This window comes from Octodon degus, unplaced genomic scaffold, assembly GCF_000260255.1.
Source record: "Octodon degus isolate 3935 unplaced genomic scaffold, OctDeg1.0 scaffold00229, whole genome shotgun sequence".
NCBI classification, from domain to species: Eukaryota; Metazoa; Chordata; class Mammalia; order Rodentia; family Octodontidae; genus Octodon; species Octodon degus.
Genome location: NW_004524805.1, coordinates 454,574 through 467,638, shown reverse-complemented (window position 1 = coordinate 467,638; position 13,065 = coordinate 454,574). Strand labels below are relative to the sequence as shown.

The 13,065-nt window shown below is 39.2% G+C and overlaps 1 protein-coding gene across 5 annotated transcripts in view; it reads right to left on the bottom strand.

Moving 5' to 3' along the window:
• Positions 1–13,065, bottom strand: part of Katna1 (katanin catalytic subunit A1) — a 52,482-nt gene that overhangs the window by 11,229 nt on the left and 28,188 nt on the right. For all 5 annotated transcript variants that reach the window (XM_004645475.3, XM_023705781.1, XM_023705782.1 and 2 more), the window contains 4 exons: positions 11,857–12,037; positions 5,787–5,908; positions 3,875–3,980; positions 495–653 (listed from right to left, as the gene is read on the bottom strand). In XM_004645475.3, the coding sequence (XP_004645532.1) occupies positions 495–653; positions 3,875–3,980; positions 5,787–5,908; positions 11,857–12,037 (568 nt within the window). The remainder of the gene's footprint in view (positions 1–494; positions 654–3,874; positions 3,981–5,786; positions 5,909–11,856; positions 12,038–13,065) is intronic.

The following is a 13,065-nucleotide window of genomic DNA, read 5'->3' as shown; positions in this document are numbered from 1 at the left end:
TTTTCTTTCGATTTGATTTGAAACTGTCTCATTGCTATATGTTTATCAATAAAACTTTGAAAAGAAAAAAAAATTAAGCCTAAAAAAGTAAAAAACTTAACATTGGGTCATTAAACTCCAGTTGTTATTTGATACAATTGGAACCAATCCAAGCTCCATAAGCACTAAGTTTTCACAACTTTGGCAGTGTTGTCATGCTGCATTTTCCACATCATAACTAAGCCTATTCATTTACAATAGCGTAATAATTTCAGACTCCCTTGGAAGAGTTAGTAATGCTGATCCTTAATGGGAGCACACTCACAAACTAGCCAACTTGAATCAAACTTGGGAAGGAAACTCATCTTTGTAAAGGATGTACTCAAGGGCCCAGGACTCTCACCCTGGGCAGGACAGCTGCATGCCCGCCTAACCACACACTGGAGAAAGTTATAACTCTCTGGCTTTTCTATTGCAAGTAAAGAATCCTTATCAGAACATTCTCAAACATTCACCATTTCAAACAGCAGACGAACAAGCTTCTCAGACTCTCCTCTGTATTTGGAAGTCAGAGTTGATGAAGAGACATTGAAGAACGTTGTCTTGCATTCTGTAGCGACTGCTTTAGCAAGGAGGGTCTTTCCTGTGCCAGGTGGGCCAACCATCAACACTCCCTGTTAGGAATATTAACAATGTAAGCAAAAGATTTATCCGCTTTATTTTGTTTTGTTTTTGCAGAGCCAGGGATTGAACTCAGGCCCTTGTGCTTGCCAGGGAAGCGCTTATTCCACTGAGCCATCTCCCCAGCCCTGTTTTGTTTTTTTCCACAAGGTTTCCCCATGTTGTCCACACTAACCCCAAGGTGCTCATCTTTCTGTTCAGCTTCTAGAGTAGTGGGGATTCTCAGCACCTGCTGCAATACCTGGTTTGCTATTGTTCTAACTCACAATAATGACATGACTAAGTATCAAATTTCAACCAACTTGGGCTGGTCAGATAGCTCAGTGGACTAAAGCACCTGCTTAGGCAGAGCCCAGCGGCCAGGGTTTGATCCCTAGCAACCCCTGGTATGCCCTGCTGGCCCTGCCCCTGGACATGCTGAGACTGTGATTGAGACTGGGTGTGGTGGCATGTGCTTGTAATCCCAGCACTTGGGAGGCTGAAAACAGGAGAATCACTAGAAGTCGGATCTATGTAGTAAGACCCTGTACACCCTGTAGATTCTGTCCTAAATTCATGAAAAAAAAAAAAAAAATTTCAACCAACATGAAACAAAGGACAAAGAAAAACTGGATACTTTATCACAAATATGCTTCTATTACCAAAGGAAGATAACCACATTATTGAAAATTTGAAACTCAAGAGATGAGAAAAAATATAATTTCTACATCCTAACACAAGTACAAGTAGCATGCCGATATATTTCCTACTAGTCTTTTTACTCAATTAAGTTTCTTTTCACATAGTTTACTCAAAATATGTGTATAGTATTGTACCTTCCTTATCACTTAAACATTAATGGAACATTTAAAATAGTGTGAAGCTACTCATTAGCACTTTTCCAAATCCAATAATTTTTAGGGTTTTGTTTTTGTTTTTGTTGGGTTCTTTACTAACAGTCCATCGCTTTCAAAAGTTCTCATCAGATACAGATATTTCCCAATTATTTTTTCATTCTTTTTAGGGTTTTTGTTTTGTTTTCTGAGAGTCTCACTATGTAGTTCAGGATGGCCTCAAACCTGTGCTAGGAGATTTTGAGATAAGGTCTTGCTGCATAGTCTAGGCTGTCCTTGAACTCACTGTGTAACCCCCACTAGCCTTGAACTTATGATTTGTCTTCTCACAAAATGCAGGATTTAAAAGTATGCCACTACCACACCTGACTTCTCAATCTCTTAAGAATTTGCAAAACAAGGGGCCAGGGAGATGGCTCAGTAGAATAAGCATTTGCCTGGCAAGCACAAGGGCCTCAGTTCAATCCTCAGTTCCACAAAAAAAAAAAAAAAAGAATTCCTAAAACACTTAAGTAACATGCAAATGAAATGGAGTAGTTTCACAAATACAAGCTCATTGTAAATCTGCCATATTACAATGTTTCTAAGTATCATTTTTCTTTTTTTTTTTTTTTTTTTTGTATTTTTAAGGAAGGGTCTATAGTGTCTTCAGGGTCTCTCTACTAGATTGGACTCGTAGTGATCCACCTGTTTACAGCCTTCCAAGAGCTGGGATTACAGGTATGCGCCACCATGCCCAGTCTCAATTGCCATCTCAATGTGCACGGGGGCGGGGCCATCACAGCAGGCCCGGGGATTGAACCCCCAGCTCCTGCACCTATGTGCAGGTGCTTTAATCCGCTGAGCTATTTGGCCGGCCTTCATTTTTATTTCTTTTTTTTTTTTAATTAATTAATTAATTTATTTATTTGTGTGTGTGTATGTGTGTGTGGCCAGCTCAGCCCACCAGGGGGCAGGGCTGGCTGGCATGTGGTGCTGGGGGATTGAACCGCGGTCCCTCTGCTTTGTTAAGCTTGTTCTAAGTAGGTGCTTTAGACCACTGAGCCATCTCACCAGCCCCTAAAATGCTAGTTTTTTTTGGTTTTTTTTCAGAACCGGGGATTGAACTCAGGCCCTTGCACTTGCCAGGGAAGCGCTTATTCCACTGAGCCATCTCCCCGGCCCCACATTTTTATTTCTTATCCTGGGACTCTTGTGACATCTTTTGCAAAGAAAATTCAGAGTAACAGAATTGTGGTGGATTGACAATCGGTGGTCAACTTGGTGCTGGGTGTGGGAGGCCCACTTGAGGACTGTTGCCAGCAGCATAAAAGGCAAAAGTAGAGAAGAAGAGAAGCTGTTTGGAAGTTGCTGGAAAGGCTGTAGGGAACTGCTGGTTCTCCTGAAGGAGCTTGTCATGCTGGCATTCCTGATGAACTCTGCTATTCTCGTTGAAGGAGGACCTGGATGTTGCTGAAGATAGCTACAGTTCACTTTGGGGGAGCTCCAGTCTTCACCTTAAGCATCACTTCCAGGCTCTAGAGGTAAGATGCAGAGCTCTGTCTCCTAGAGAGGTTTGTCATGATGGCTTTCCTGATGGGAACTCAGTTGTTCTCATCCTTAGAGGAGCTCTGGGCCTCACTGCTGCTGAAGATGGCTGTGGTACTTTTCAGGAGAGCTCTGGTTCTTACTTCTGACATGGCTTCCTGGCTCCAGTGCAGATCCCTCAGCCTGCTAGCACAGATCCTTCATCGCACTGGCACAGACTTTCTAGTTTCCAACACTGACCTTTCAGTCCTCTCAGCACATATCCATGAAACAGCCTGCATGAGATATTATCATGGGTTCTAGGTCTCCAGTTGGACCTGTGGGAGGCACTGTTATGGGCTCTAGGTCTTCAATTGGACTCAAGCAGGACATCACTGTGGCATCCAGGCCCTCAGCTGGATTCTTGGGTCTTTAGTGTGTAGACATATTTCCTGCACTCTTTATGTATGATTCTTTGGGTAATTCATTGTAAAATAATCTTATAAAATATGTTTTCTGTATTGTATTGTTCTCCTAGCAAAGCCCCAAACTGCAACATGTACTTTGAGGTGGTACTGTGGATGATACCCAGAGCCTTCACACTGAGTAACATGCCCTGTTCTTTTTAAATTTTTTGAGAAAGGGTATCCTAAAGTCACTAAATTGCCCAGGTTGGGCTCAAACTTGGAATCCTGCTTCAGCTTCCCAAGAGTGCTTGGATTACAAGTGTGTGCCACCTCATACAGCTCACTATGTACACTTTGTACATTTTTCCCCATTCTAATTTCTACCTCTACTTTCCCCAATTAAGATACATGGTGGTTCTCAGGAATGTACTGCCATTTACTTTTATGATGCTATTACTGTAAACTTACTTTCCATGGTCTTCTAATGCCCTTAAAGAATTCCGGCATCCACATTGGTAATACCACAGCTTCTTTAAGCAACTTTTTAGCTTCTACTAAATCAGCAATATCATCCCTGAAAAAGAAAATACTTCAACTACAACCTCATGCCTTATACATGTAACTATGTCATCACTCTTGAGAACTACTGGCAGTGCACAATTTTATATTGCTGACAGAATGTTAAGCCTCTCTCTAGACATTAACAAACTCCTATACTGTGTGGGTTTACCATTCCAATCAATATACATATAAAAGAACATAATCATTGTCTTCAATTTTTTTTTTTTTAATGGTACTGGGAATTATACTCAGAACGCTGTGCCAAGCACTATGCCACTGAGCTATATCCTCTGTTATTCAATTTTTAGCAGTAATTATTTTCAGCTTGCTTCATGAAAACAAAGGCCTATTGATCTCTTAAGCAAAGGTTCAAGTATTCTTTGTACAAAATGTGTGAAAACAAACTGTTTCAGGTTTTGGAAATCTACATACATCTTACCAACTGAGCACCGCTAGCTCAAAATCTGAAATGCTCCAAATACTCTTTTGGGGGGATTTTTGAGGCAGAATCTCACTATGTAGTCCAGGCTGGCCTCAATCTCAGTGATCCTCCTGCTGCAACCTCTGAATGCTGGGATTGCAGGCATGTGCCACTTACGAATTTTGAACGTTTCATATTTATGACTTTCAAATTAGGGATGTTCAACCTACAGTAAACATGCCATCTCATTTTAAATCCTTGGTATTATGATGCTTATTCCATAATCTTTATGATTTAGCCACAATTAAGGCATTTTTAAAAAATGATAAAGAATAACAGGGCACAGGAAGCTAAGATAAGAGGATAACAAGCTCAAGGCCAGGCCAGGCAACTTACAGAGACCTTATCTCAAAATAAAATTTTTAAGAAAAGACTTGGAATGGCTCAGGGATGTAGTTCAGTACTTCTTGGATTCTATCCATTCTCAATACTAGAAGGGAAAAAAAAGAATAAAAGCACATAAAGCAGAGACAACATACTGTTGCTCTGCCTCTAGTTCTAGTAGGTAGATGATAATGTCAGAGTACCATAGAAACCACTATGAAGTCACCTTCCAACTACTAGTCATAAGCTGGAGAGATAGCGTAGCGGTTTACACATCAAGCTCTACAGCGTGATCTCGCAGGTTCAAGTACCAACTACTAGTCATATACAACAATTTTTATGTATGCTATATGTAAGAATTTTACTATGAAAATATCTTTTCAATTTGATACTTGGTAAATGTCAAATACCAAAAATGTTTAAGTGTCACCCAAAACCATACCTATGATCATTACTGTTTTAATAGAAAACGTGTTACAGAATATACTTAACTTTGTAGGAAAGTGGGTTTATAATTCAGTTTGCTAGATTACAGATCTTTGATTAGATGTAATTTTTATTTTTATATATATTTTTAAGTCAGGGTCTTGCTGTACACTTTAGACTGGCCTGGAACTCACTATGCAGTTTAGGCTTGCCTCAAACTCACAGCGATCCTCTTGCCTCAGCCTCCCAAGACTGAGAATTATGAATGTGGCATGATACCTAGCCAGAGGTAATTTTAATAAAGTTGAGAACCACTGCTCTAAGTAATAAGAAATAAATACCTCCCTTTTCACCATTAGGTATCCCCAGAAGGTGACATTTCTATAATCTTATTTCTATTTAATATATAATTATTTTCAAATCTCAGACAAAAAAGTTGGTCTAGCCTCAGCCAAAATGAAGTTTCCATTGTGTGTCCTACTCATGTAGTGTAAGTCTGGTTCTGCACCCAAGGATCTTTAGTACATACATTTGCTTTAGTTGATGTTTTGAAAAGCATATTAGCACTCTTGCTATGATATCACTTACCATCGAACATTGGGATTCTGAGATATTATATCTCTTTCCAAGGCATCTACTAAGTCCTTGTCATATCCAGTGCTATCAAATTTATTTGTCTCTGGTTCTGTAACTGCAGCAGGTGATTTGTTCTAAAGTGGGAGAAAAAAACAAAAGTCTCTGTTTGAAAGATTCAATTTTGTTTCTCTGGCGAAGGATCTGGCAATGTAGCTTAGTATGAAGGTCCTGGGCTCAATCTTTAGTACTACTAAAAAAAGAGGGAAAAAAAGGTTCAAGAAAGGTATTGTCTTAGAAATACTTATGAAGTTGCCAGTCATTCACAAATTCTTAAGTATCTGTTTTGTGCCAGCAGCTACCAAGTGTAATAAGAAAACATCTGCCAGGAACACGTAAGCCAAAAAAGGATACAATCAAAGGTTCTTTCTAGTGCCTTTTCTTTTCTCCCACAAAATACAGTGCTGACAAGAGTACAAATTTCTTTTTAGCTAGGCTGGAAGGAAAAACACAGGTAAAATAGGTCGGCCAAAGAGAGCTGTGGAATCTGACATCTTGCAGAGTTTAAAAAGCTAAATTAGTTCATGTTTATTAAATATACATTTATTGAATAATTTGTTCTAAGTGAAAATACTCCCAGAGTGTTGCAGGCATGCACTCTCACACCTAACTACAGTCAGTTATTTTAAAAGCTGGCAGAATTATAATGCCAAATTCCATTAAGCTAAAAATAACACTTGGGCTTTCACTTCCAAAAGGTGGAACACATGTGCTTTTCAATACTCCTTCCACTAAGGAGAATCAGACCTCTTGGGCATTATATACAAACAAATTCAAGACTCCTAAAAGTTCAGAGAAGAGAGCAGACAATTTTTCTTCTTCTTCTTCTTTTTATTTACTGTTTCAATAAGCAATTATGAACACATTAGAAGAAAGCAAAGCAAATAACAACCAAAGAATCCCAAAAAGCCTCAAAAACAAATGGGTGATTAGAAAAAAACTGATGCCAAAACATGTACTATAATTAAACTTCTGAAAATTAAAAAAAAAAAAAAAAAGAAAGCAATGAGAAAATACCTTGCCAACTGTCTCATTGCTATTTGTTTCTCAATAAAATTATGGGAAAAAAAAGAGAGAGAAAATACCTTGCCGGGGGCTGGGGATATGGCTCAGTGGAACAGGCGCTTCCCTGGCAAGCGCAAGGGTCTGAGTTCAATCCCTGATTCCACAAAAAAAAAAAAAAACACAACCTTGCCTATACAGAAATACAATTTAGTGAAAGTAGACTTGTGCTCAGAAACCAATAAAACTAGAAGGAAGTGATACTTACGCCCAACAAAACATTAGTCTTCAAGTACCTACAGAAAACTCAAGAATCCTAGACCCAGCATAAATACTGTTGAGAAATAGAGAAAATCAAAATATTCATTGATCAACACTAAAGTTTTTAAACACACATAATATTCAGAGAAATTACTAAAAATGCCATACACAGATAAAAGCTTCCTCAAACTGTACCTAGTTTATTTTTAATGCATTCTTCTCCTACTGTCCCTGAAATAGTAAAAAACTGGAGTGGTAAAATAGCTACATATTTTTTTAAGCAGCCACATATTTTAAACTAAAGGCTAAAATACTTCCACTGATAATTTTTTTGCCAATCTTCTCTTTGGAGAATTATTTTTGCTCTACTTTTAATCTAGTATTTCTACTTTGGTATCTGGGTAAGTTAAAGAACATTTTAACTGTAGTCATTAACCCCTGAAATTACTCATTCTTTTTTCTTTTTTTTTTTTTTTTTTTTTTTTTTGTACCAAGGATCAAACTTGGGACCTTGTGCTTACCAGGCAGGCATTTATGCCACTGAGCTACATCCCCACTGCAATATAATAGTTTTAGTTATCTGAACTGTTTGGAGAAATAATTGCCAAGATTTACTGAATACTTCTACATATCAGAAAAATTCTATCTCATTTAACCTCACAAAATTCTCAGACAGGTGGTACTAGACTTTTATATCTGGCTGTAGGGGTGTAGCTCAGAAGCACAGCATGTACTCAGCATACACAAGGCCCTACATTTTTGGTTTGGGTATTTTGCCTTTTTGAGACAGGGTCTCACTATGCAGTTCAGGCTGGCCTCGAACTTGCAATGATCCTCTTGCCTCAGCCTCCTGAGTGCTGGCATTACAGGCGTGTACCACCACATCCAACTAAGGCCCTAGGTTTGACCAGGACACATTTTTAAAAAATAAGTACTGATTTTATATCAGAGAAAAATTAGAAAGTCCAAATAACTCAAGATAGTATAGTCAGAAATAGCAGAACTGATGGTTAAATACAGGTTTAGATAAATCCAAAGTCCATATTCTTAACTGCCATACCATATCTTTGAAAAGTTTTATATTTTCCTGATCTAACAACCACACTAATCTTCCAGTTCCAGGAGGTTGGCAGCCGCAGTTTATAGTGCAGTTATGGCCAAGTCCAAGAGCCATACCACATACAACCAGTCCTGAAAATGGCACAGAAATGGCATCAAGAAACTTTGGTCACAAAGATACGAATCTCTGAAAGAGATAGATCCCAAGTTCCTTAGGAACATGCATTTTGCCAAGAAGCACAACAAGAAGGGCTTCAAGAAGATACAAGCAAACAATGCCAAGGCCATGATGAACACACTGAGGCTATCAAAACCCTCGTCAAGCCCAAGGAGGTCAAGCCCAAGATCATCCCAAAAGGAGTAAACCGCAGGCTTGCTCAACTTGCCTATATTGCCCACCCCAAGCTTGGGAAGTGTATCTGTGCCTGCAATGCCAAGTGTCACAGGCCTTTTCGGCCAAAGGCCCAGGCTCCAGCTTATTTCAGCCCAGGCCCCAAAGGTGCCCAGGCCCCCATCAAAGCTCCATAGTAAGAGCCTCCATCTGCCAACATGAAGACAGAAAGACGTGTGACCCCTGGGCTGCCATCTGTGGGGGCCTAGTGTCCTCCTGTGCTCTTTGTACAAATAAACCTGAGACAGGATCAGTTAGCCTGAGTCTGTCATGTGGGGATGGGGGGGGGGGGGTAACACCACCACATTGTATTAATTTCTGTTCACTAATGATCTGATTAAAAGAATTTCATGGTCTAAACATCATTTCCAAGATATAAAATCAGAGCTATGAATGCACCATGTGTGGTTTAATGGGGCCAGACCTAAAGGATGTTCCAGGACAAGCTTGCCATCAAATAAGACTCTAGAACACCAGACACCTCTGTCACCTTCTCATCTCTTTTGTTTTTCAGGAACAAGAACAGAACTATGAAGAAATTTTAAAAAAGCAGAACTACAAGTGCTGCAAGTACAGGGACGTGCTGGCTGGATTATCTGGGAAAAGGAACTTAAAGGTATTGACTGCCCAGATTTCCAAGAGCAAGTGATACCCAAAAAGGGAATGGGGTGGAAACAAGGCAGGTGGCACAAAATCAGGACTTAAATTAGGCCAGGTGAAGCCATGTATGGTGATGTACACCTGTAATCCCAGTACCTGGGAGGCTGAGGCAGGAGGGCCACTGTGAGTTCAAGGCCAGCCTAGGCTACAAGTGAGTCCAAGCCCAGTCTAAGTCCAAGCATGGTGGCAAACACCTGCAATCCCAGCAGTGGAAGGCTGAAAACAGGGGGATCACTGTAAGTCTGGGCTGTGTAGTGAGACCCTATACCAAATACATTAAAAACATAAAATTAAATTAAAAAAAATTTAAGCCCAGTGAGGTGATGCACACCTGTAATTCCAGTATTCAAGAGGCTGAGGCAGAAAGAAAGCCATGAGTCTGAGACAAGCCTGGGCTACACAGAACATTCTACAAGGCCAACCTGAATTACAGAACAAGACCCTGTCTCAAAAACAAAAAAGAAAACCTGAATTAACATTATTAAAGAAGGTAAGATTCTACTGGTTGCTGGATCAGTTTTTGTTAAGACACTACCCTAACCCTAACCCTAATTTATCACTAGTGACCAGAGACCCTGAGCTTTCTTTCTTTTTTTCTCTTTTTTGGCAGTACTGGAGATTGAGCTCAGGACCTTGCACGTGCCAGGCAGGTACTTACGCCACTGAGTTAACTCCCAGCCCTATGCTTCCTTATTATATACTGAGAACAGAATACCATGCCACTGGTCTTACTGACAAAAATGTATAAATCTTAATCTAATTATCAGACAAACCCAAATAGAGGAATACCCTACAAAATAACTGGCCTACACTCTTCAAAAATGCTATACTAAAAATGAGTAAAAGGCTAAGGAAATATTCACATTAGGAGAAACTAAACTCCTGGGTATGGTGGTACACGCCTGTAATCCAGTGGTGGTAAACCTATGGCATGTGGGGCACAGCCAGCTGTTTATCACTGAAAGCACTAAAAAGTTAACCATCATTGTATAATCCTGGCACTGGAGAGATTAAGGCAGGAAGATCATAGCAAGTTCTAGCCCAGCCTGATTGCATAATGATTTCAAGGCCAGCCTGAACTACACAGCCAACTGTGTCTCCAAAAATAAAATAAAATAAATAATAATAACAAATGAGATTAAAAGTGCCAGGTGCAGTGGTACAAACAAATAATTTCACCAGCTGGTAAACTGCTTCAGGAAAATCACAAGTTCAAGCCCAACACAGGCAATTTACTTAGCAAGATCTTAAAATACAAAATAAAAAACACATATATACAAAAATGTGGAGATGTAGCTCAGTGCAAATCTCCAGTACCACACAGATTGGAGTGATAAATGGATAGATTCCTAGATAGATAAGATCAAACAGATAAGATGGGCTGATGAGATGGCTCAGTGGTCTAAAGCACGTACTTAGAACAAGCTTAGCAAAGCACAGGGACCACGATTCAATCCTCCAGCATCACATGTCAGCCAGCCCCGCCCCCTGGTGGGCTGAGCTGGCCACACACACACACACACAAAAATAAATAAATAAATAAATAAATAAATACATAAATAAATAAATACATTTTTTTAAAAAATTGCAAACAGACAGATAAGAGATTAAAGGACCATAACAATTTAATGCAACATGAGAGTCTGTGGATATAGACACAAGGTAAGTAAAGTTAAGAGCCGAAATGAACTTACTACAATAATCAGCAGCTTTACAGAGACCTGTGAACTACATGACAACAAAGAAAAGTAAAATTCACTCCTCCTGATAACTATATTACCTTTATGTAAAATAATACCTAATATTTGGGAAATATACTCTAAAGTATTAAAGGTAAATCCTGTAGACCCTTTCCTAAAATACAAAACATAAATAAATAAATAAAACTTGAGACTGGGCATGGTGGTACACACCTGTAATCCCAGCTCTTGGGAGGCTCTAAACAGGCGGCTCACTACGAATCTGATCTAGTAGTGAGACCCTGAACACCCTGTAGGCCCTTTCCTAAAATACAAAAGAAAAATAAATTAATTAAAGGTAAAGAGACATTATCTACATCTAATTCACAGGTCTCTGTAACGCTGCTGGTTATTAAGTAAGTTCATTTTGGCACTCACTTTATTCACCTTGAGTCTATATCCACAGAATCTCACGCTGTTGCCGTGGTCTTTTAATCTCTTGTCTATTTCAGATGGTTCACAGAAAAATAAAGAGGAAAAAAAAGACAAAACACTAGTAATTGGAAAGACCAAAAACATTATTTACTTTTTTATGCTTTAGTTCTTTATACTCTTCCTGATTTTGAAATGGTATCAGACTATAAACTTACAAATAAACACCAAAACATTTATTGAAAGGCAAGTGGGAAAAATACCAGCCCAAGAGTAGCATGCTTACGGTTTTATGACTATGACAGCTCAGGAAAACTAATGATTAAAACTTACAGAAATACTTTGGTCTTGGAATGGAGCTCAGAAGTACAGTGCTTGCCTAGGATATGCTAGGCCCTGGGTTTAATCCCTAGCACTGCCAAAAAAAAAGACTGTACTTACATAGTTTGGAGTTTTTTGTTGTTTTGGTTTTTTTGCTGCTTTTTCATATTAAGGTTAATAAACCCGTAACTTTTCAACTATGAAAATCATTAATGTTTACCTTTTCCTCTCTTCCTTTATTTTGTTCTTTCTTTTCACGGCAGCGAACAGCTTTCCCCCTGTCATTGTGAAGATTTTGTGCAGATGGTCGGTGAACTCGGACAGCTGCACTCGGGCGGTGACCATGTGGCTTGGGATCACTGTACTGAGGAGACTGGCGTTTTCTAGGTCCAGGTGAGGGTCTACTCAAAGACAAAATTATTAAAACATCAACCCCCAGAGTTGGCCCCAAAAAGAACACACATAGTAAGTCACAGTAATAAACTAAAGAAACCAAGGCCAAAACTAAATAGGATGAGACTGAACAGATTTCAAGTCTTAGTTGAAACTAAGCTCTCAAATTTAAATCTGACAAAAGGTGCTGTGGTGATTTGCTGAGAGAAATGGAGTACAACTGTATCGAAGAAATAATAAAGGGATAGTAATGGTCACTATGCAGAAAAAACATTATTGTATATCAAAGATAAATGAAAATTAGTCCAACTGCCAAACCTGATCAAAAAAAGTTTTATCAAAAGAACCAGAAGAGGGGCCAGGGAGATGGCTCAGTAGAATAAGTGCTTCCCTGGCAAGTGCAAGGGCCTGAGTACAATCCCCGGTTCTGGCCCCCCCCCAAAAAAAAAAAATCAGAAGAGCTAGATGTAGAGGTACACAACTGTAATCCCAGCACTCAAGAGGCTAAGGCAGGAGGACTGTTGAGAGTTTGAGGCCAGCCTGGGCTACAAAATGAGTTCAAGATCACACTAAACTGTGTAGTAAGATCCTGTTCTCAAGAAGACAGAGAACATCTGATAGAGATTCTTTAAAAAAAAAACACACATCTGATAAGATTAAAAAAAAAAAGACAGAAAGAGAAAGATCATTAGAAGACAGTACAAGTTTTGAATTTGTTTACCCACTGATACAGATGCAATTTGGTGCCACTTAATTTAGATTAGATTATGTCATAATTCTCTGTTTTGTCTTTTTAATGGGGATAGGGACTCGGGGAGGCAAGGTTTTGCCATGTTGCCCAGGTAGACCTCAAATATACAATCCTTCTGCCTCATACTCTCAAGTGGAAGGGTCCAGAATAAAGTTTTAATTATTTTCCCATTAAAAACCTGATATAAGACTGGGCATGGGGCTGGGGAGATGGCTCAGTAGAATAAGTGCTTTCCCTGGCAAGTGCAAGGGTCTGAGTTCAATCTCCGGTTCCGCAAAAAAAAAA